Source organism: Bombus flavifrons, chromosome 10 (genome assembly GCF_040668555.2).
Source record: "Bombus flavifrons isolate JBK064 chromosome 10, iyBomFlav1_principal, whole genome shotgun sequence".
In the NCBI taxonomy this organism is placed as follows: Eukaryota; Metazoa; Arthropoda; class Insecta; order Hymenoptera; family Apidae; genus Bombus; species Bombus flavifrons.
The window spans coordinates 2,372,909-2,396,895 of record NC_138451.1 but is presented as its reverse complement, the minus strand read 5'-3'; the positions used below and the strand labels follow the sequence as shown (position 1 = coordinate 2,396,895).

Below are 23,987 nucleotides of genomic sequence, written 5' to 3'. Positions count from 1 at the left end.
GTAACCTTTGCATCCTATATCGATTGCATTCTAGCAGCACAAAAACGAATAAAGTATCGATCAAGTTACTATAGCGTATAAATATTTCCAAATATAAAAGCAGATAAAACGAATTACAATGTAAAAAGTACTGAAAAAAAGTTAAAATGTAGCTACCTGAATCGTTTGTAAAAATCCTATTCTACGATGGAACAGTGCACAACTACGATATAACTTGCTTGGGATGATTTAACGATGAATCTGTTGAAAAATGTAAAACAATTTACATTTCTGCAAGTTCGTATAGCAAGTTAAATCGGCCTATTAATAACATGTTAATAAATATGCTGATAATACCGATGAAATATGTAAATGTATAAAATAAAAAATAGGATTGAGAAAAATAAGATCGACGGATGTGAGAATTATCGGAAAATGAAGCTCGTTCGTCACGAGTCACGACACGCCCACGCGCGCGCGGACAAGCGCGACACGTATTAAGAGATACGTTCAGCCGCTTCTAATCGCGCCGCTCATCTGGCTCGAGTTCCTTCACCCGGACCGTGCACTTGACTTGGCTGGAAGGTGATCCGGATTCTTTGGCTTTTTTCCATCGGCTCGACTCTTTCCTCCGCTATCGCTCCTTCGAAAATCAACTTTATTCGAAAATAACTTTCCCATTTTATAACGGTATTGTTAAATGTACGAACCTCACGAATAACATCTATTACACGCTGTTCGTACTTTTGCGCCAATGTTTTCGCCAAGTTCTTCCCTCGCCGTTCCTTTAGATAGCCACGCAGCAAGTAATCGAGAGCCGAAATGTAATTCGACAGAATAAATCTCTTACGTCTCAGCTCTAACATATACAAAGTGTAAACGTGAAATCAAACGAACAAGCGAGTACGACGATACGCGGTCAGACATCTGAAAAGTCAGACTGATAACTAACACTGCTACAAGCTTATTTATCGCGATAAAGTGATACAAGGGATGGAAAATGCCAATGTAAATTGTACTTAACTGTTTCTACGATACCTTTTACTGGTTTCCGATTTCAATCCTACTTTCTCTAACTTGATAAATTTTACTTGATAAAGTTATACAAAATGTTTATATTTAATATAAAAGTATGTTGGATAATAGTCTCTCGTCTCTCCCTATAATACAACGACTGGATGGAAAACGGTCCATGGAATTCATCGAGAAACTAGGAAGAAAGGGACTGGGAAGACGTTCGTAGATAGCTGGGGCTAATCCGACGTTTCATTGGACACGCGCGCTGCTTTAATGCTGTAATATATTCCGGATAATGAGAAGCTGAATAGCGTTCAAGGCCAAGGGTATACGGCGCATTTCCCACGGTGAACAACGGTGACCGTGACAAACGCGCCACTACGTTTTCATCATCGCGCCGCACCATCCAGGGAATCCTTCCTGATTCGATACGCTAAAAACAAGCAAATGCGATAATCTGCTGCTATTTTCTAATCGGTTGACGACATGTTTTGCAGGGTGCGATAATTTATCAGTTAGTTTATACGTTCACTATATCGCTTTAAACCAGCTCTATATTGGCTAGTTTCTTGCGTTTAGTTTGTAATTTTTAAATACTTTACGCGCATCTTGCCCGAGATTATATTTCGATCGAGTCTTAATTTTCGTCATTCGATCAGCCGATCGTTAACTCGTTAACGAGACAATCCTGGCTGGTAATAAGCAGGCTGGTTATTCAACAGCTCGTTGAATTTTATCTAAATATCCGAATATTTTGTTTCCCTCTTAAGATTTCTATCGGGAGTAGAAAGATAAAAAAGCCATTTTTAATTTTTTCATTTTCTTTTTCTTTAACTCACAAATACAAAATGTTTGAAACTGGAAAACTTTCCAATTCGATCTAAAATACGTCCAAATTACGGCATAAGCTCGTTCGAAAGATGTAGACAAGGGATGCGAAGAATCAGAAAGCAAGAACGAAAAACTATTTTACGCACGAGAAATCATTTTTATTGTCAATCACGAAGAACGATCGATCGTTAAAGCGATTCCCGACGCTAAATAGAGCGAAAAGGTGACAAAGTGTAAAAAAACTCAGTAGGCGCCGGTAGAATCAGTCATAGATCGATCGTCGATCCATATTCTCGCTTTCTGTTCGCCAGCACCGATGACCGATCTAATTTCTACTCGTTTCGCGGATCAGTTCGTTTCGATCAACACCTTTTTCCTATTTCATCCATTTTGACGAAGAATCTAACGAAGATAAATCGGTACAACGTTGACAACGGGATGAAGCTGAGCAATGGGTGTAGCCTTAACTAGCCACGCAGGTTCGATATTCACCTTGGAATCGCCATGAATCTGACTGATCCCATGACTGGAAACGGATGTAGTAACCGTAGCTGTAGCCAGATCAGCTTCCTTGGTAATTGGTATCACAGAAACAACCTCTTTAACGATTCCAGCAGTAGTAATTGGTACGTTCTTCTTCTCCACAGCTACAGGAATACTTTCTTTAGCAACAACGCTTGGAATACCGGGGATAGCTACATCTCCGTCGGTGATTTTCCATGGTCCATGAATCTGAGTGACACCGTGACTAGAGATGGACGTGGTTACGGACGCGGTGCCAACTTCAGCAGCTGGGATAACAGGTATAGCTTGCTCGGCGATGACAGGCACCGCAGCAACAGTTCCCCTAGAGACGATGGTAGAAGCAATATGATTATCCGGCGGAGAAGATCGGACGATGGTCAGTGGCTCTGGGTTTATCTTAACCGCATTTTTCGGCCTGGGCCCCTCGATTCCCAACTGCTTGTGCAATTCTATACGGTTCTCGTGATAGGTAGGCGCGCGAGCGAGCACTGGCAACCCTTCCAATATGGTCTGCACCGGCAGGATCGGCTGCAGGTCAACCGGTTTCGCCTTGGCCTCGCCTTCCGCCACGTCCAACCGCGCGCTGCTATGCACTTGAACTTGACTCTGATGCGAGGTCGCCAGCGGAATGCCGTTGCTCAACAACAGAGGTTGCGACACAATCTGTGACGAATCTTGCGCGACATCCTTATCCTTATCCTTATCCTTATCAAAATTCTCAGATTGCTCATTCCGATTAGCATTATTTTCATTAGAATCCAGGTTTGAATCCTCCAAGCTACGTCTTCTGCGACTAAACGTCGAAGATGCTTTGCCTGCGCTCCTGGCGAGGATGATGTGAGTCGTTTCGCTGTTGGAATTTTCATCCGAAGGAATATTCGTCGCGGCTACACGGAATCCGTTCTCATCGGCGACGTAGAAGGCAGATTGAAGAATTCCATTGGAGTCCACATAGCTGTAGGAACCACGGACAATTCCATCGGCATCTTTGATTTCTTCTTTCGCGGATGGCCCACCAGCGTAGCTGTAAGCATGTTCACCTGTCCTCGTGTTCTGGAAATGGTTGAATACTGGAACAGGGCTGGACAAGTACGCGTACGGGACCAGGTTCAGACGCGCTCCTGAAGCTAGGCTCAGAGCCAGCATCAGCGGAATCTGAAAAGAAAACGGTGAGTGATCAGCGTAGAAAATCGGAATATATTATCGGAATAATTTACTTAATTAATAATATTCGATTACTCGCAGTTGAATTTTCTCGCTCTTTCTATTAAAGCACAATAATTCAAATTTCTCGAAATTATTTTGTACCGACAACTGAAAATATCTACGTTTGTAGAGATTCACAACGTATCGTACACAACGACAGCGGTCGTTTGACTTTCAACAGCGTAATCATCAAAAGTACAAGTACTCGCGTTCTAATAGGTGTTCGAGTTTAGCTTAATTACAAAAAGACATAGCAGTCCGTTTAATCAAATTAACTTGCAAGACTGCAAGTCTTATTACTTATTTTTATAGTTGAGAGTTCAGATATACGTACTATCGTATTATAATTGCCCATGCGTTAACAGGATTATGTAACATATAGCAGGATTCCAAAAGATTTGAAAATTGCTGTTTCAGAAGCGAAGAAAATTTTCACCAATGATAAGGAAAATCTGAGAATTAGCATTACATACTGGACGAATTTTAACGTCTAACAAGCGACTGCGATTAGACAGAAAAAATTAAATCTTCTGAATAACTAAGTATTGATCATTAAAAACAAAAAAGTATTAATAATTAAGGGATAATAATTAATATTCGTAACATTATTCGTCAGTCACAATAATTACGGTAAGGAATAATAACCAGTTGATAACAGAAATCAGAATTTCTATAACGTTGTTCTCATATCAACGATCTGATATCTGAAAGCATGTTCCACCCCTATTCAACGAATGAAAAGGAAGATATCAGAAGTATGATCTTCGTATTACAATACCCAATTATCGTAACTCTCGACGAAAATCCAAATAATACAATTTCCCAATAACAAACTAGCTCAGCCCTCGTAAAAAAACCATTCTCTATCCTCGAGTCTCTCTTTAGAAAATTTCAACGCTCTCATATTTAATCGCCGGATTAATCTGATCTACCTAATTCATCGAATTAATAATAACTTAATCGATCATTCGCCTAACAAAAGATTAGAAGATAATAAGAGGGTGCCACTTACCAGTGATTGCATCGTGCGATCGGTTAGCGTATTCCCTGTGCGAACCTCCTTGCTCTACGAGGGACTGTTCAGGCTGTGCACCTTGCTTCCGATCTGGTTTTGACTTATATACACAGAGGCAGAGGGGAAAACCGAGTCGGCGCGGCGCGACGGTGTCTTCGAACCAGGAACCAGCGGAATCGTCGAAGGACAAGCGGATCCGTTCACCGAATCCCTCGATCCGGAATCCGGCATCTTTCGCCACGCCCTCCGCTTCTTCTTCTTCTTCTTCTTCTTCCTCTTCTGCATCAATTGCCCGTTTATTTGCTCGCGTCTCGTTTTCTCACCGCTTCGGCCAAGGACTAGATCTGCGTTTTCTGTAATGGGATACCGGAGACTGCGGATACCAATGCTTTGCTCGATTGTTTGTCGAAAAGAATGGAATTTGTTTGAGATCATCCTTTAAGAGTAAATCTATCGACGAGCAAAGTATAAAAATTGTATGAAAGAAATTGAAAAATAAAAGTGGAAGTGACGCAAACATGTACATACTGCAAGCAGAAAAACAACATTTTATCTAGAAAACTTCTAAGAGAAAAATTACAAACTGGTTATACTATTTACTTTGGTGGTTCTAGCGTTAAAAGAAAAGTCAATATTTTGCTATATATTATATTTTAATTCTAGCGCGAGTGTTAGATTAGAATATTTTAGAAAAGTAGCTTGCTACCCAATCCGTTTCACACTTTTACCTATTCTTCGATTTATCTTACTCCAACACTATGAGTAGAGTACTTTTTTTGACAGTTTCATCAAGTACGTATACAAGCTACTTTATGAATCGATAGCTTCTCGAATTGATAGCTTTCCAAACGTAATAGGACGCATGATTACGTTTCTTGATGGCTCTCGTCTTTCGTTCTCGGCAACAACTCGACCATCCTTGGTCCTGCTATCTTACAGCACGATAAAATTGTTCGGCTACCGCGGCCTTTTCCCCGGTTATCCGGGAATCCTCCCTTGTCGCGATAAAGTCGCCATGCCAAGGCTACTACTCACAATGACCCGGACGTGGCCAGACAAATGATCGAACGAACCCGATTGTCCTGTGCTGCGTATCGCGAGCATCCTGACTCTGAAGCGTAATGGCAACAACGTGTCCGAGAAATTATTTGTCAGTGTCAACGACGACACGCAGCAAAGGCAAGTAAAATGCTTCGTTGTGTTTTTGCTGTAGTGAATTGCAATTGCAGCTAAGTTGCAGAAATGGATCCCCGAGTCTCGGGTTCTGCGTAGTACGACCTTTTCCTTGACCTCTTCATCTGTTTTTTCCAGTTCGAAGATTCATAGTAGTGGCTTTAAGTAGTTGTACAGTTATTTATAGAAAGATCGACAACTTTAAGATAGAAAACCAAAATTTTGAACGAATTTTGAACGTTTTTAGTAATAGGAATTATCGCCTTCTCTAATCCTCTTAATTACTCCGCTAATTTCTTCGTTTTTTAAAGTGTCTTGAAGTATTTCAAGTTTCACGTATATCTTACGTTTACGTTAGTAAAGTTACGTTATACAGACTGTTTCAAAATAATAATTAAATATTTCAAATTAAACGAAGAAAACGATAAAATCTCAATCTTGTTTTATTGTTAATTAAAGAGAACATTGTCGATGAAGAACGATTCAATCTATATCGAAAAACAGAGCCTGCTCTCTTGAACGTCTCTCAGCGTACCAGGTTTCTCAAGGAAATTTCTCGCTGTTGATCATCGTTCGATGGAAAATCAGCATAAAACTTCATCGAATCGTAGGCGATGCTGGTCGCTGTGTCGCTGTAGAGCCCTCCGATAGCGAGTCTCGTTCGTCTTCATGGCCGTTCGTTCTCCAGCCACCGAGAATCGCCAAGCACGCACGTAGGAAGTGACAACGCTCCCGCGTAGGCGAGCTACGTTCGGCAAAATCGCGAACAATCGGAGAATAGATACCTGTGTACGCGAGAAACTCCAACTATCTGGCGAAAAGAAGATAAACGAGGAAAAATAGTGGAACGATGTAGAAGCGTAATGATCGTAGGTAGACGCTCGAACCAAAATAGAAACTAACTCAAGGTAGCTTGGTACGTCAATTTATTTATCGCCAATTTTGTTCATCAAAGAGTAACTGAAAAGTAGAAAATATGTTCAAATATAGAACATTCGAGCGCATAGAAATTATGTCTCCAAATTTAAAGATTTTATATTATTGTAATTATCGGAAGAACTGTATTGTATTGTGTATCGCTCGTTCGTTTCTTCTTACCCGTTCTTTTTATAATACAATCTACTCGACAAAGGACCATGCATAACTACATGTACACCTCAACGGAACAACTTTTAAAGTAATTTTATTGAAACATTCCACTCTACTTATTTTACCAAATCATTGGTACCCTATATACGATTTTATACAAATTTCTAGTACAATATTACTTTTCAATCCTATTCGTTAATCATTATTAATTTACAAATATTTCAAAAGTTGCTTATTCTTATTGTTTCTAAAAGAATTATATATGTATATATAAACATGATGACTAATGTAACGCCTATATGATGTTACAACAGTGCAAACGTAGTTAAGAATTCCAACAAGACGCTGTGGCCAGTATAACGTTTTCAAAAAAAAGAAAAAAAGATACTAAAAGTTACTCGGACCACGCCTACGCTACGCTCTTCGAGATCCGGCCACATATTTGCGGAGGTCGACTGATGTCGTAAACAACATAAACATAATACTAATGGACCACACCCGACGTACAAACGCATGTACACGTACGCAGAAGACAGTCAGATAACGTAATGAGGGCCTCGTCGCGGCATCAATCTTCGTGACAACTAGAAAATATGAAGTAAAAGAAATGAAGACAAAGTAATAATCGGCCTGTCGGTAACTCTGCCGATTGAGATAAATCTTGTCAAATATTGTTTATTTTATTAATGGATAGATGATCGCAACTCGCGAAACAATAACGCGGCGATACTGTATGGTATATAGATACAAAATTAAAGAAATGAAAATAATTCTAGATAGAACGTATATCTATCTATTGTATGACATATTTAGACGAAGCAGTTCTGTTTCAATTTTAGTTACAATAAATTGTACTATTAGATGCATAATTTAAATTTCTTCCGGCTCGATTCGCAAATGTAACACTTCTAGGCCTCTGATCACAGTCATTCTCAAAATTCTGGACGATTCTATGGCTTTGTAGATACTGGCGGATGATTCCACTTCTTCGTCATTCACATGCGTCACGATATCACCAGCTTGTAAACCTCCCCTGAAATTTTTACACAAACATATGTTCTTTCTATATAGAATAGTTGTTCTTAACAATACAATGAGTACAAGGAGAGTAATGATTTCTTAAACATACAAGTGTGCTGGCGACCCTACAATGACTTTATAAATCAGAACTCCATATCTGATGTTGTGTGGAATTCCTTTCAATTTTTTTTGCAATTCGTAGAAAAGATCCGGGGTAAGGGTAAGCATTGTAACCCCGATATATTGAGTTTTTGGTTTCTCTGCGGCAAACTGTGTACCTAATATAATATGGTCTCGTTTTAAAATTTTCGTCTTAAATATTCCTATTTCGCGCTTTCCTATTGTCGAGTGTTATATACCTTTGCCTTTCCTGCGCATTTCTGCTTTTTTCAAAAAGTCTTTAGCATAGTCTATGGGTATCGCAAAAGAAATGCCAGATGTCACCTTCATTGCATTTATACCAATCGCTTCTGCATCTAAATTAACCAATGGACCACCTGAATTGCCAAACTGAAGCACAACATTTTTAATACGAAAATATTTCATAGAAATTACGGTGCTGATGAAAAACTAACAGTGATTGCCGCATCTGTTTGTATATAGGCCATCTGTTTGTTAAGAAGGCCAAGTTCTTGGCTATGCCTGCTTACGCTGCTTATTACACCACTCGTTATTGTATTACTTAAAGCTAGTGGGGATCCAATAGCCACTACAAATTCTCCTGGCCTAAGATTTGTAGAAGAACCGAGTCTCATTACCGGTAAGTTCTTCTGTACAAAAAATGGACAATCGCGATGTCAAAATATGAAATTACGTACACTTTTTTTATCGTATAGAAGATGTATAAACCTTGTTAATTCGCACAGTTGCAAGATCGCTGTGCACATCGATGTCTTCCACGACGCCGGTATAAGTAGTTCCATCGTAAAGACGTACCTGTGAAATAGATTGCATGAAAATTTCTGAAAAAACACGTACGATATTAATCCCTGTAATACAACAATAACTATTAGAAATATCGCAACAGTTACCTTGACGGTTGTGTTAGGCTTAGCAGTAACAACATGAGCATTTGTCAATATCAAACCATCTGATTCAACGATGAAACCAGATCCATTGCTTATGTTGAACGGTTTACCTGTTTGAAAATCAAATCTATTTTCTCATTAATGATTACTGGAAATTACGATTACTTATGTTACATTTATCTTTTTACAGATTGAAATCTGCATTTACCTTTTGTTGTTTTGGATTTCAATGTACACTACCGCAGGAGCTGATTTCTCAACCACGTCAGCTATAAAATTATACCTACTTCTATTATCATTTCCATCCCAAGAAACTGGTTTAGCATGTATCGTGAACATCGGATTTATCAGGTTGCTGAGTCGGTCCTGGCAACTCTCTTTCCATTTGTATAAAATATAACCAAAACCGGAGAAGAAAATGGTGTAAAACAAGACATTTCTAATTGTTTTGTCAGAAATTCGCGACTTCTGATCTTGCGTGTACGAATGTTTGTATTGTGTAAAACGATCCACAAACGAAATTGTTAAGAGTTGTTTATACTGGAACTGATTTCTTTTTAAAACGGACCAAGATGTACGTGTCAGGGGGGCAGCCATTTTTTGACTTCCAGCCAATAGTAGCTGAGTGTTTCAGTTATATTGTTCAATGCCAAATACCAATCCCGCGAAAGTCGATTTCTAAATGAAAATTTATCAAACAAAAATATTAGTTACCCTCATAAAAATTATAAATGATATTCAATTCCTACAGGAATAAACTGAACCTTTTTACCTAAAGTATTATACCTATAGTATAATACTCAAGTTCAAAAGATTATCGTAGAAACGGTGTATCTGGAACAGTATTTGTAATCGCAATATCATAATGTAGCTCATATTTTCCTTCGGCTATATGATCTGCTCGGATCATTAAAAAAATCATACAAACAAATCATATAAACACATATTTTCTTGAACAAGTTTCTTTTATTGAAGTATATGCACATATATTACATCAATAAGAAATCTTATGTACAATACAGAGAAAATGATTTGTAACATCCGTTTATGATAATCGTACTATGTTTGTTGTTTCTTTGTTCTTTTCTTTCTACTTAAAACGCCGTTTGGCTTACTCTGTAACTTTTTAATTTTTTTATGCATCTTCAACAGTTGAGACTTCTTTGAAGCTTTTACTTTAAACTCCGTTGTTACTTTTCTCTTCGTTCCTTTTTTCTCCGATCTTTTCGCTGCTTTTTTAATATTTTCAATTATTGGTTCTTTCTTCTTTTCTCCGGATTCACGCGAATCGTTTACTTTCTTCTTTTTAACGTTGTTGATCACCTCTTTTTCGTCACTAGCCTTGCGTTTTTCAGTTTTCTTAGTCTCCGCCACTGTGTCTGCATGAATTTCTTCACTCGTATCACATTCTTTCTCAGTATGACCTACAAATAATAAAACAAGTCTCATGTATAATTCCATTACGTTCGTTACAAAAATAAAAATTACATACCAGCTTCATTACACTTTAAACATTTTCCGGTAACTTTCGGCTTTTGGCCACATAAATGTTTCGTTACGACACATCTTTTACATGTTACACAATGTTTCCAATAAGGTTTTACACATCGTTTGCATATATCACAGTGTTTATATGTGAGGCCATTTTTCGAGGTACACTCTTGACATTTTTTGCAATGCTTATTCTCTTTAGCAACCCACTTCTGACATTTTTTACAATATCTATAACCATTCGATTTTGGAAGTTCAACTAAGTTTAACGGTACATTTGTAAAAATTCTAATAGGCGACGGTGACTTTGTAGCATTGGAGTCTGTTATAAATAACGGATGATTATCATAAGATACTTTGTAATCAGTCATTTTCAGGTCCTTCAGACCTCCTGGTACACCAGGTGGATTACTCTTTTGTTTCATTATAGATTCCATAAAATATGGGAATATGAACATAATTCTTAAACAATTCTCTTCATCCTCTATGTTATTCCATTTTTTATGAAGATCAGAGATTCTTTTTATAGTCCAAGACATTGGTTCCACCCTACTACCAAATGGTGGATCGCATACCAAGTATGTGCCCTTTCCCCCACCTTGCATAAGAAAGTCTTTAAACACATGGACAGCGGTTTCATTAAAAAAATGATTATTTAACAGATTATACCAACAATAATTGAGCGGTCCAAAAAAATTATGCTACAAGTAAAAAAAAAGCACAGTATTAAGCTTATACAGTTTGTTTAGACATTACTGCCATAATTTGATAAATTTCTTAACAAACTTACGAATCTTCCATCAAAATCCAATAAAAGCGTGGACATTGTGTCTTCGTGGTTTTCTAGAATATATTCATGAATTTTCGGAGTACCGATACAAAGAATTTGCTTTGCCCCTAATTTCACAAGTATATTCGCTATGTCCTCTGTTGATTGTTTTGTGAAGAAATATTGAGCTTCTTGCCTAGAATTTTCTAATGGTTTTAAAATTTCTGTTGGATGCCTTATCTGATAATCTGTAAGACCTTCTCTTATATCATGATTTTTGTGTTTCTTCATCACATCTTTCTCAGTTTTAGATATCAATTGTTCACAAGTATAACAGTAACACCTGCTCTCAGGCGGTACCGACATTATATCATTAAAACGTACATATAATTGTCTGTGATGATAACGAGACATAAACTGTTTCCTCTCTTGTTCCCATTTAGCCGCTTGATGTTTTGTTAATTTTTCTCCCTCTTTTAAATAAAACTTACACATCTTTCTCTCGCGGCAAGCTGCACATACATAAAACTTCTTCAATTTGCCATTTTCATGCGTGCCAAATAATAAAGTTGGTCCTGCATAAACAGAATATCATAGTATAATCTTATAAAAATATTTTTTCTACAATTTCGCGCTATTATTTTATAATATAAGAAATCTTAACGAAAAATCACCGTGTGGGCATTGAGGATGTTTACTCAAGTCGGACCAAAAGCATTCCATGCTCGATATTTATCAAAATTATAGTTGCGTAGGAATTTAAAAACGTTTATTCGCGTCAATATCTGTTATAAGAGGAAAGATTAACCATGCTTGCTTGCGTAAATACTTATTTATTACACAATAAAATATGTTGTATTTGTAAGATATGTCATCTCAGAAACCATGCGCGAAGCATTTGCTCACGTGAAAACAAAATATACCATGTGGTTTGCATAGCAACAGCAACATGAAGTTAATCGATTGTCGACTCAATTCGAGTGCCGCTTACGATTATCGAAATTATTTTAAACGCAGCGTCTTTCGCGAATAGTTTAAATGAATTTGGCTAATGATCGCTAGTAGTATATGTGATGAATCACTTTTTGGAGAATTGATCATAAAGTTGGATTAAAGAAAGGACCCGGATTATCTGGATTAATGCAGAATACATGCTACTTCAATGTACGTATAAAATTAGGAAGAAATTGTTTTATTTTAAATAGAAAAATTATTTCATTCGACGTGGAATAAGATATTGAGTATACATGGCTATTATCCGTGACCTAATAATTTAATTGCTGAATGATTTTTATATAAATTATACATTAACATTAAGAACAGAGTTTAAACGAAAATTACAGCTTAACAAATCATAATATATTTAAAAAAATATTTTTTTAATACTTAAAAGAGTTTCACTTTAAGTGGAATAAAAAGGCGTTAGTTCGAATTATTTATATTTTATTATAACATTTTTCCTACAATTGCTATGGTGTTTGCTGTATCACATACACGCACACACATACAGGCTGTTTCGTTTAACCGAAAATGGTAGAATATCTCACGAGAGGTTAAAGTTATCAAAAAAATGTTTTAACAAAGGTTACTTGGTTCGAAGGGGGACAGCATATAAAAAGGTATTTCGTTTCTCCTTGTCTCTCATACGTTAATTTTTACAAATTAAAGTCAACATCCCATAAATATCTTATAAATTAATAGTTTTTCAATGTAGGTAAGCTAATACTTTTCTTATAGGAAATTCCGAGATGGATCGATTAGTGTATTACGAAATACACGGTTCCATTTAAAATAATGAACTACTCCACTACTTCACATGCAAAAATGTAATTTGCACCATAGAATGCCCACTTTTGCTAAAACGATTTTTTGATAACTTTAATCCTTCGTGAGACATTCTACCCTTTTTAGTTAAACAAAATATTCTGTATACGTTTATATGTATGTATTACATATACATAAGGCAATTTAAGCCTCTACAGGCTATATAAATATCTTCGTGCGTTGTTTTGTCATGATTGTTTGTAATGTTCTGTCATAAAAATACAGATAATAATATATTATATTACAATATTTGAATGTCTAATTTCAATTGGACCATAAGTATATACGTATTAATACGAAAAAGGGAACAAAAAATATATAAATTTTCCATTTCCTTCAGTAATTCTTTTCTTTCTAATACTGTATCGATAAATAAATATCTCGTGGATCGTTAAAATTATATTAAAAATAAGCTGGTCTATGTATATATACCTAGAATTAATAAATCAGAATAAGATTCGCGTGTTGAATTTTGTTAGAACAAGTGAAAACAGTTTTGTCTTTTATATTCGTTTTAAAGCATCTCTAAAGAATCTACAGAATCGACACATCCTTATATTTTCACGCTTTTCTTTTTGTTTTTCTTTTCTTCCCTTTTTCCTTTCTCTCTTCTAATAATTTTAGGCTGTGTTCATTCTGCTAGATTATATATCACAGACTATCCGTTTGCAGTTGGGAAAAAACATTCACTAAAAAAACTCTTACCTTTTAATACTTCTACTAACGTGTCAGTGCAACTATGAATACATGTTTACAGAATATTATTACATTAAATTGAATTACTCATATGTACACACAAGGAAATAGCCACCTAGATTTGTAACTCGTGTTATTTGGTCTATATATACATATATGTCGGAGATGAATATATATATATATATATATATATATATATATATATATATATATATATATAAATCGTCGTACATAGATTAGTATTAAATAACAACGTGTACCTGCTTTTTCTTTATCGTCTACATATCCATATATATGCAACTCTCCTTTCTATTATTTATTAAATGTAATATACATAATACTGCAAATGTGCATGTATATGAATACTATGATTGTTCCTTTTTTCTGGAACGACTTGTATGTTTCAATTGTTATGAAATTATATACAGAAAAAAAATGGATCGCCAACGAAGCACTTTTTCCTTTCCTTTCTATATCCAAAATAATTCTTGAACTTAATCATATTTGGAATTGTAAGAATTTACCCACTGTTATCGTCGAATATCTACGTCTATACTTTATAACAATTAATAATTACTAGGTTTTTGCACATCAAAACGTCTTTGCCAAATTCATTTTGCTGTTACATTTTAATCAGCAATCACAACGTTGTTTCATTAAACTGCTAATGTTAAGTAATTCTTCGTATATATGTACATAATTGACTACAAAGCTTCTTCATTTAACTTACTGCATAAACAGATTTTCGGTTTACGAATGTTTACAAGTCTTCACACAAACGTCGTTTGCACACGTGGCTCCAGAAATTTAGAAAACGGAAAGTCTACGACATATATTACAAATAAATAAAACCATTAAAAAATTTGTTTATGCAGCAGGTGTTAAGGCTTCAAAGAATGCTGGGATTAAATTTCATTGTATAAGCACGCAAGTGTCTTTCCTTTTTTCTTCTTCTTTTTTCTTTTCCTTTTCTTTTTTTTTTTTTTTTTTTTTGATAAATTCACAATCTCTAATGTCTAAATGCAATACTAGGAGTCGTTTAGTAAAATCCATAAAAAGGCTATCGCGATGAAAATTTCGTATAAATACGCCGGAAGCATATTGAAAATAGGTAACAATCAGTTCGTGTAGGCTTTCATCGATGTAGAGTAATAGAAAATTTGTTTGTAAGTAGATACGCATAAATAGATTTGATGCAGATTAAATATTGACCACATTGTACTCTGAAAAGTAATTTGTGAGTTTCTCCACGCGTAAGAATATATAGAGAGTATCTTATCGATTAATCGTCTCATGTTTCTTTTGCACGAAGCTTTTATTAGCAGGATGGCAATAATTGAGGTTTAAGAAATAATGGAAAATATTCAAACACGCGCACCGAGATGTTCGAACCGATTCTCTGAATTAAAAGATGCTAACAAATAACAAAATGATTATTTAAAAATCCTTTATGCAAAAGTGTCTCTAAATTATGTGGGTTTTAATTGTTTACTCGCTACTAGACATTCAGACTTCGAACTATGTTCGAAAAGTTATAAAGCTATTAGCTTGGATTGACATGAACCCCATCTCTCTTGCAATTTTCGTTGCTGTTCTACGTGATGATCTGAGAGATTTCTCTGTAATCCTACCTGTCCTGTTTTTAGCTTCCTAGGATCCAAATTTGCCCCTAAAGTCTGCACACCTTTAGCGAATTTTGAGAAAGGTGACAAGATATCTTTGGAAGTAGATGCCACAGGACTCGCTGCGTTTATTATGTTAGTCTTCATTGACTTCAAAGCAGACTCACTCTGAGAAGATGTAATATTTAGACTTAAATCTTGCTCAGACGTGGACCTTTTCTTATCCTGCAATCTATTCTCAGTCTGCAATTTGCTTCCATTTATATTGCTGAGTGTCAGCTTACTATCAACCTCTCCAGTCGAATGACTGATGTTTTTGGACAGATTCAATGTTAATGGTGGCAGCATCCTTTCTTTGTCCTCAGTTACATTTTGTATAGTTATTTCAGGCGTCTTTTGAGGAGAAGCACTAAGAGTACTGGTACCAGAGCCAGATTCTGGCACGTGTAAGACTTCCTTATCGGAACTCTGTCCAGAGAATTTATTAGGTCGTATAGAAAAATCTTGGTCTTCATTATTCTCATGAGGTTCCACTACGTCCGTGTTTTTAACGCCCATTATGATACCAATAGATGGAGTATACGCCTCCATTAGATTCTTATTGTGACTGAAATTTTCTGGCTTTTCGAAAGGAACAGGAGGAACGTCAATATCCTCGTCGTCACTACTGCTACTGCCACTGCTACGTTTCCCTTGCGCATTGCCTGAGATGTCTCTACTCCCAACGGTGAATGTCGGTTTCAGAGGTGCCTCAGACCTTCTACCTATGCTTCTTGCTATGTCAATTGGTTTCCTAGCGCTAAAGCTATGACTTAACTTATTTAGTTTGCTAAATTGCTCCGTCATGTTGCTTAAAGCTTTCGTTCCTACAATTACAGAACGCATTTTGCCATTATTGCTAGTTATTACTTCAACGTTTACTTTAAATATATATTTATAAATGAAATCTGATCTAGTTTAACTAACAATTATTAATTGTTCGAAAGCCAGATTCTTTTGTTAGGAACGTACCTGCGCTTTTAAGAGCTAGTAACTGTGTCTCTGAAACATTTCTAGTCAATTCTGGGAATGACGAAATGTCCAGTAGACCCGTGGTTCCCCTGTTATTCACTATTTTACTCTTTCGTCTATCTAACGTGACGTTCATTGCTATAGGAATCTTTGGTAAACCGGCTATCTCCATCGCCACAGAGATAGCCTCGCAAATTGATCTTAAAGACTCTGAAATATACGAATTAACGTAGTAGCCAAAATTAATTGTCATAGATCCAGATATGAATATGATAGATCATATTTGAAATTATATCCTACCTATACTTTCTTCCTCTGTCTTTATAACAACAGCCATGTTATTAAAAAATCGTAAATTTGTACTGCGGAACATGTGAAAGTAACCGTACTCGTTGGCCATTTTGTAATTTATTCTAATGCAGTAGAAATGCTTATTTTTAAAAAGGGAGACAGTGCTCTCTGGCTGGCCAAACTCGATCAGTATAATGTCTTCGAGTGGAACTCTTTGGTAATTTGTGACTTTGTCGATTTGATCGTCATAATCAGCTACATAATAACTATCCCGTGTTAATATTAGAATAGTGTCCATTTCTGTCTCTGTTAAGTCACCAGTTCTGTTAAAATGGAATAAATTATAAGAGAAAACAATCTTTATGTATTATAAAAATGAAAAAGAAAGAAAAAAAGAAGAAACAAATAGAAAGCTGAACATCTAACATACACAGGGTCAGCGTCTATGAGACCCCAACTGCCTAAAATAACTTCTGGATCGGGTATAAGTAGCTTCTTGCAATCCTCTATCAGCAATTTTACATGAATCGCTGTAGCAGCATTATCTTCTTCTTCTGTACGCTCTTGAAATACTTCTTCGTTCACCGAGTTTCCTAACATCATATCGATCGTGGCCTGCCTATAGACATCCTTGAAGCGGTTTAAATAGTATCTGAAAGTACACGGGTCTCCTAAGCACTTGCTTTGAAGCTACATAAAAAAGTAAAACAGAATTGAAATAAAAAATGATGATAGGACACTGTCATAAAGGGAGCAGGAGTTCCACTCAGGGTTATTAAGATAAACTGAAAAGCAACCCACCATGCATAAAAAAAAAGAAAATTATGTTCAACGTAACGTCAAACTGATTATAACGTATAGAGTCACAGTTCGAGTTTAGAATGTCATCTTGTATCGTCTTTTTTTATAAAGCAACAACTGGTTTATTGTTTTCAAAATAACACACTTTATTTATTGCTCGAGCGAAAAACTTTCAACCCAAAGCCAAGAACGAACCTTGCCAAATCATACATAGCACTGGCATAGAGAATATCAGGATAAGTAGCAAGTTGAAGCTCTATGTTTGGTGGTTTCACGGGTATTAGCTCAAGGCAGCAATTGTCAAGGATGTCTAAATAGTGCGACCAATCGGTGTTCAGTTGATTAACATCGATAGGGTTCCCTAGCAAGGTATCTATCGCCGCTTGACGCATGTCATCCATAAAGTGTTGCTGAAAATATCTATGGGAAAATGAAAGGATAGTGTCAAGGATCGTATGTACGTATAAGATATGTCAATACTTAAGCGATGATTTGGCTTAAAGAAAAAAAAAAAAGAAAAAATAAAGAAAGAAAGAAAGAAGACATTAAGTGTTATTGATATCTAACGACGATAGTAATAGCCTGTAAGACTTTATTCGTTCTAAGAAATTACAACACCTAACAGCTTATATGTTCGCGAGATATCTTGAATAATGGACGATAATCGTAAAATGATGTATCGTGTAGGATATGTGAATGAGAATGGTATTCTATTGCAATGTGACGAGTGGTATGTCATAATTCTGATCCAATTGTACCTGTTCGCAGAATTCATGCCATCTTTCATTAAACCGGTAAACTTTCTTTCCCCTGTTCTTGTGTAATCTCCCTATAAGTAATAAAATAAACTACTATCATAGAAGTTCAACCATCTTTAGATTTTGCTTATGATTAATTCGTAATGGGTTAGAGTAAAACCAACGTGTTTTCTACGTGAGGTACGAACCTTGAGGGCGTTTGTACCGGCATATTGTTTACTGATAATGTCGCCATTATTCGCCCAAAGCAACTGAAACGTTTGTCGGATATTTGTCGGTAACGTTCCGTCCGGCGGTATTAGTCCTAGCTTTGAAAACTGCATTTCCATTACAGCTTTACCTAAAGCAGTTTGCACCACATTCGTTCTATCTAAACAATCTATGCAATTCACCCGAAACACTCCTTTCTGCATGCATATTGTGCCTTGCTTGTCGCGCCAACAGTACCCTATGTCTGACAATACCGCAGCTAATGCACTGACCAGGATAGACACATTTTCAAAATGCATCCCCCGACTGTGTTAGATATAAAAAAAAAAACATTAGCGATGATTTCTGATAATTCACTAGCTCAAATCTTTCTAACTGCTTACCAATATTCATGAAAATCGAAAGTTGTATATGTTATATCTGGATGATTATAATTTAGTACATGGTTACTATAGGCTTCCCAAATTATCTTCTCCTTGCCAGTTTGTTCTACAAGATTCATGATACAAATTGGGCCGTACAACCCTAGTTCTTCGGTAAAGTGTTTCTCGAACGCAATCTGCGTTTCTGCTTCATCTAGAGGATTGAAAATTATTATTGTTAACATTTAGATGAAATTTCTTGTTAGTTACCTCTATCTATTCGTGGTGGAGGCTTGTATTTATAGCCAGGTTGAGACCAGTATACTGGTACACTGCCTCGTACTTGGACAAAGGATACTTGGTGATCATGGTACCAAACTAATTGCTCTGTTTCTACATAATTTGCGCATTTTCCTTCATCGTCCACACCACGTCGCTTATATCTTTATAATGGTAAAAAGATAAGATTTTTCCAAATAAATTACTCATTGGAATAATAAAAAATAAGAAAAATATATAACTACCTCGTTCCTGCACGAAATCTACTTCTTCTTGATATTATTGCTAAATTGAAAGTTTCATGGTGTGGCTGTTCATCGATGCCCACTTCTACTTTACACTTCTCTATTTGCACATATCCCTGAATAACTGGTAATATCCATGAGTTTGCTTTGTCTGTCTACAAAAATGAAATATTTTTCTTAATAATAAATATGTAACAAAAACCAATTAAATTTAGAAGAATCCTAACTTTTAAATTAATTATATCCTGTAACATGTGTTTATTCCAAAAAAATCTATCATCCACTCTTTGCCAAAGTGGTTTATTCTGTTGTTCCTCATTCCACTGTGAGTCTGTGACACAAAGTCTCTGCAAGCTATTTGTGATATCACCAGTTTGACAGAAATAAAAGGAGTCGGTTTCGGTGAAAATTTTATTTAACTCCTCCAGGATTCTCTTCTCAAATCTCTCCTTGTCTTTAACAATGCTTCGTTTACTTACTGTGGATTTTACCTGCAAACATTCTTGTCAATGCAAAAACATCTTCCTTTGTATAAATGATTTCTTTATTTCTAGTTACCCATAGGGAAACCTACTTGAGATGTTGCAAGTGCAGCCGCGTGTTGAGTGGTATTTTTTATTGTGTTTGTAGCACTTTTAATAGTTCCCCATGTTTTGGCAAAGGCTGCCTTCTGTGGCACATCAAACAGGCCACCTTGACTTTTTTTCTTTGGCAAATTCTGATGCTTCTTACATGGCAGAAGTCCAATATCATTATTTTCACTGCCAAGATGCAAAAATGCAATTGATTTGACCTTATATATAATATGACCTCCATATAACTCTCCAGCTGGTGAAACTTCTTTGATCAACATTAAACGAGGTTCCAATACGCATGGTTGTTCTATTTTCCCTACAATTCCATAAAATATTCCAAGACATTCCAAATCTTTTGGAGATGCCCATTCCCAATCTGCAAATAATTTACAACTGGTAAAATTTCATAAAAATATCAATGCAAAGAGATACTTGGCTTGAAACATAATATTGCAATGCATTATTATGTTGCATTTAATTGCATTAATTAAACCATGACGTCCAGATGTTTATATAAATCATAATTTGTTGTTATTGTAAAATCTCATGCGCAGAACAGTCTTTAAGGCCTTTAAGGCTTTCTATCGCTTTACATTATTTCAATAACGTTAATTTAATTATGGTCCAATATAAAACTCCCATTTCATCAAGTACTGTTACAAAATTGAATTCATAAATGAGAATTATGGGAAATCATTTCGATTACGCTTCGCGGAGAATGAAAGGTGTTTTGAATAAAAACAGTAAACCGAGAATCGCAACGTGTATCGTACACTTGACAGGAATGTGTGTATATACGCTCCTGTCAAATGAGAACCATGTACCCACCCGATTTAGCGGAAAACTCTCCGGTGTACTTGTCACACCATAGGCTGTGCCTCTCTTTCACAAAAATGAAATGCGTGTCGGTACGGAACAATTCCATGCTTCCGACTTTTTCACTGTACAACAATTTCTACGCAGCATGTGGAATGCCAACTCCCTGAACAAAAGTCCGCCTATGACGGACACTTCGCCATTTTGCTCGTACATGAGACTATATGAAACTGACAATAGACTGGTTTTGTCGACTATATTTTCGATCAGAGTAGATGGCGATTGGATAGGATATTAATTATATATACTTGCTTGTCTATATATGTAACGTTATATTATGTTTCGAAAATTTCAGCTGATAAGAATTTCCAATAATCGATGCAAGCTTATAAAATCCAATGCTCTTTTATAATTTAATAATATAGCACGAGATGTTAAATTACTTAAGTAGATTCTGAAAGCGTTATATAAAAAATGTCTGTTGTATTAGAAAGGAAAGTAAAAGTTTCACTGTTTGAAATACACAAGATTTATTTCGATAATCTGTGATTACATATTTTATATATGTTTCACAATAACTGATAAGTACATCATAAATACAAAGAAGCGTGTGAAAATATGCGATTAACGATTAATCAATGTATCAACGTATATTGTTCATGGAAGAATATTTAAAAGATGTCTTTCCTATACACTGTGTTCATCTTCCGAACAAATTTAGATCATTGCCTATAAACTCGCGGGTTGGTCGATAGGTTTTACTTGAAATAGTTGAAATGTATCCTTTTTTGTAATGAAAAAATTAGTAAGATTTGACAAGCATTTAACATTCTTAAAAAAAGAAAAAAAAAGTTCGGTTACTCGGTTCTGCCTTCATTTCCTTCCTTAGTTTTCTTCTCTTCTTTGGTTTTGTCGATTATATATTCTTGCCATTTTCTGTGATTAAGTGTCTGAAAATCATCTACTTTAGCTATTAATTTTAGGTATTGAGATAACTTTAATAATTCCCTGTCTTTTCTTCTGGTGATGTGCGCATGTCTGAATGGCTTTATCTTTAAACCCGATTGTGGATTCATAATAAAGTTTCTTCTGATATCATCGAACATGATTGTGTTTTTTGCAGAGAACTGCTTGTATTTTCCCCAAATGATAGCAAGCGGTTTTGCTGTGATAGTACCATATTTTGATGTATGAACATTGATCATAGCATTTGAGTCAAGATGACATGCTATTTTGTAATAAGGATTGCTGGAAACACCGAGCACTTTCATTTTTTCATTAATCCATTTCATACTAGTTGCTGACCAAATTACTATGTCATAATTTAGATAAGCCAGGGTTAAAAATTGATGTAGGAAGGGACGCATCAATTCCACACCACTTTCCGCTGTTGATTTGGGATCGAAAATGGTGTAGTCTATATCGAGCACCAGTAGTTTCTTTCCTTCTCTGAATGGATTTAATTCTACAAACCTGTACAAACCGATTCTACATTGGATTTGAAACAAGCATAGCTTAACATTCTCTATCTCTATCTCTTCCTCTTCAGTCTTAAAGTCATTAATTACATCAGGTAAGTCTTTTGGCGCGTGACACACTTTAGCAATGTCCTCTTCACGAGATCCCATCAACATTAGCTTGAATCCAGGCTTCATGCCCAAGTTCCTTAGGATCTCCTCATCTTGACATGCTTTGTCTGGTGAAAAGAAAGATTCTATAGACACTTGATGGAGTTTTAAATGACGTACAGTCAAACATGTCAAATCTAACATAACATGACATAATTTTAAATCAAAGCAGAAATCGCTTGAACGAATTTTATTTGAAAACTAACAACGAATCTCGAGCGATACATGTGATTTTATGTAAAGGAAACTGAAGGAAAGGAATGTCATGAAAACAGTTCAAAACATAACCTTTGGTTCGAAGGTTCAAAAGTTTTTGACGTTCCGGAAGGATGTTAGTTTCCTTGTATATTCGTTCTTTTAGACCGCGAACGGTATCATCCAGGTTCACGTCTGGAATTTCGATTCTTTTTCTGCCCCATACTATGATGATCTTCCCTACATTCTCCATTCTTTTTTTTTTTTTTTAAATAATGACGCGACACCAGACGATGTATACTACGAAATAGTCGAACGTATACAACTCTACTAGATTCCGTGTATGTATAAGAAGGCCATTGTGAAGTATGATGCACACATTGTATCTTTGTGTCGATACTGTAACGTGAAGTTCATCTTTTACTTAGATGGCGGTACGGTGGCTAGATATGGTCACAAACGAGGTATAAAATAGACGTGACATGCAATGCTGTTTCGTGTCCCACGTTTGAGGGTTACCCGTACCCGTTACTATTTTCATGTTACATGTAATATTATCGATTCAGCATATAGTACCACCACTGACTAAAAACAGGATAGACATTGCATGCAATGCAGAAAGGTGTCCACGGCCTAAAGGCAACGTAGCAAGAGAAGTTTTCGCGGGGAATACGACGCTCCACAACATAAAAGACATCGAGGACAGTTAGGTACCGAATAAAATACAACCTATTATACAGAGTGCAACTTATACAAAATGTGTGTATCCTTATAGCTTGCGAGTTATAAAAAATAGCCGAATTTTCAGGGGTCCATTTTACTTGCTAAAAGTGACTTTGACCATCGACGATCGACAACAACGAATTCTCATGGAAATTTTGTAACATTTAACTTATATTAACTAAGACAGTGGTGTATGAACAATTCTATTGTCTTTTTATTCTAACGTGAGTATTTATTTGAAAATATATTTGATACATGTTTCATAATAGATAATTTCTTAATTATTTGGAATACTAAGACGAAAGTAACGGCGATTAAATTGTCCTATTTTGAATGTATGAAATCATTCTCTTATTTCAAACGAATTTTTAACGTATTATCTCATCGTTTCAATGTGATCCGGGATATAGAATTCTTGACAATTTAACGATAGCTTCGTGTAGACAGAGTTTGAAACATAGAAATTTTCATAACAATAGCTTTAACTTATTTCGAGAGGTATCGTAACATTCGCTTATCGAATTCAAATTTTTTTGCTATATTATGTGAATTTCTACAGTTAACGTCATATACTTGCAACTTTGTAACTTGCACGTTTTTCATAGAGATGGCGCGCAGTTAGGCTCAAATATTTTAAAGTAACGTTTCGCGCGCGTTTGTCCAGTATTCTTTAGAGAATATTTAGTTGTGAATTCTTGAATTCTTGCAAATATTTTCGAATATTTATAATACACGATCATAGTGTGTTAATGGAGTGTATATTCCATACTCTGATAACGAATATTCACGGTATAATTCTCGCAAATGA

At 35.8% G+C, this 23,987-nt stretch overlaps 5 protein-coding genes across 6 annotated transcripts; all 5 read right to left on the bottom strand.

Annotated features, from left to right (window-relative positions):
* Positions 1-1,901: 1,901 nt before the first annotated feature.
* LOC138184211 (uncharacterized) lies at positions 1,902-4,730 on the bottom strand. Its single transcript, XM_069121958.1, has 2 exons — positions 4,571-4,730; positions 1,902-3,507 (listed from the first exon to the last, which is right to left on the bottom strand). The coding sequence occupies exons 1-2, from the start codon at positions 4,580-4,582 to the stop codon at positions 2,230-2,232; spliced, it is 1,290 nt and encodes a 429-aa protein (XP_068978059.1). The 5' UTR covers positions 4,583-4,730; the 3' UTR covers positions 1,902-2,229.
* A 2,754-nt stretch (positions 4,731-7,484) lies between these two features.
* HtrA2 (HTRA2-related serine protease) lies at positions 7,485-9,489 on the bottom strand. The gene is made up of 7 exons (XM_069121821.1): positions 9,092-9,489; positions 8,887-9,010; positions 8,705-8,791; positions 8,431-8,625; positions 8,215-8,365; positions 7,965-8,133; positions 7,485-7,868 (listed from the first exon to the last, which is right to left on the bottom strand). Exons 1-7 carry the CDS (start codon positions 9,478-9,480, stop codon positions 7,706-7,708), a joined length of 1,278 nt encoding a protein of 425 aa, XP_068977922.1. The 5' UTR covers positions 9,481-9,489; the 3' UTR covers positions 7,485-7,705.
* Positions 9,490-9,829: 340 nt separating this feature from the next.
* Positions 9,830-12,083, bottom strand: LOC138184075 (rRNA N6-adenosine-methyltransferase ZCCHC4). Its single transcript, XM_069121743.1, has 4 exons — positions 11,818-12,083; positions 11,165-11,718; positions 10,376-11,075; positions 9,830-10,307 (listed from the first exon to the last, which is right to left on the bottom strand). The coding sequence occupies exons 1-4, from the start codon at positions 11,864-11,866 to the stop codon at positions 9,943-9,945; spliced, it is 1,668 nt and encodes a 555-aa protein (XP_068977844.1). The 5' UTR covers positions 11,867-12,083; the 3' UTR covers positions 9,830-9,942.
* A 2,516-nt stretch (positions 12,084-14,599) lies between these two features.
* sp3 (phosphatidylinositide phosphatase spermathreecae) lies at positions 14,600-20,876 on the bottom strand. Of its 2 annotated transcripts, XM_069121355.1 has the most exons (13): positions 20,646-20,876; positions 19,817-20,193; positions 19,470-19,733; positions 19,243-19,397; positions 18,989-19,161; positions 18,740-18,932; positions 18,335-18,662; positions 18,147-18,217; positions 17,584-17,808; positions 17,018-17,239; positions 16,597-16,910; positions 16,297-16,506; positions 14,600-16,151 (listed from the first exon to the last, which is right to left on the bottom strand). In XM_069121355.1, exons 1-13 carry the CDS (start codon positions 20,740-20,742, stop codon positions 15,196-15,198), a joined length of 3,585 nt encoding a protein of 1,194 aa, XP_068977456.1. In that variant the 5' UTR covers positions 20,743-20,876; the 3' UTR covers positions 14,600-15,195. The 2 variants fall into 2 exon arrangements, with proteins under 2 accessions (XP_068977456.1, XP_068977457.1); XM_069121356.1 differs by lacking the exon at positions 17,584-17,808.
* A 270-nt stretch (positions 20,877-21,146) lies between these two features.
* Positions 21,147-22,869, bottom strand: Ublcp1 (Ubiquitin-like domain-containing C-terminal domain phosphatase 1). Its single transcript, XM_069121820.1, has 2 exons — positions 22,550-22,869; positions 21,147-22,329 (listed from the first exon to the last, which is right to left on the bottom strand). The coding sequence occupies exons 1-2, from the start codon at positions 22,707-22,709 to the stop codon at positions 21,491-21,493; spliced, it is 999 nt and encodes a 332-aa protein (XP_068977921.1). The 5' UTR covers positions 22,710-22,869; the 3' UTR covers positions 21,147-21,490.
* Positions 22,870-23,987: the final 1,118 nt, after the last annotated feature.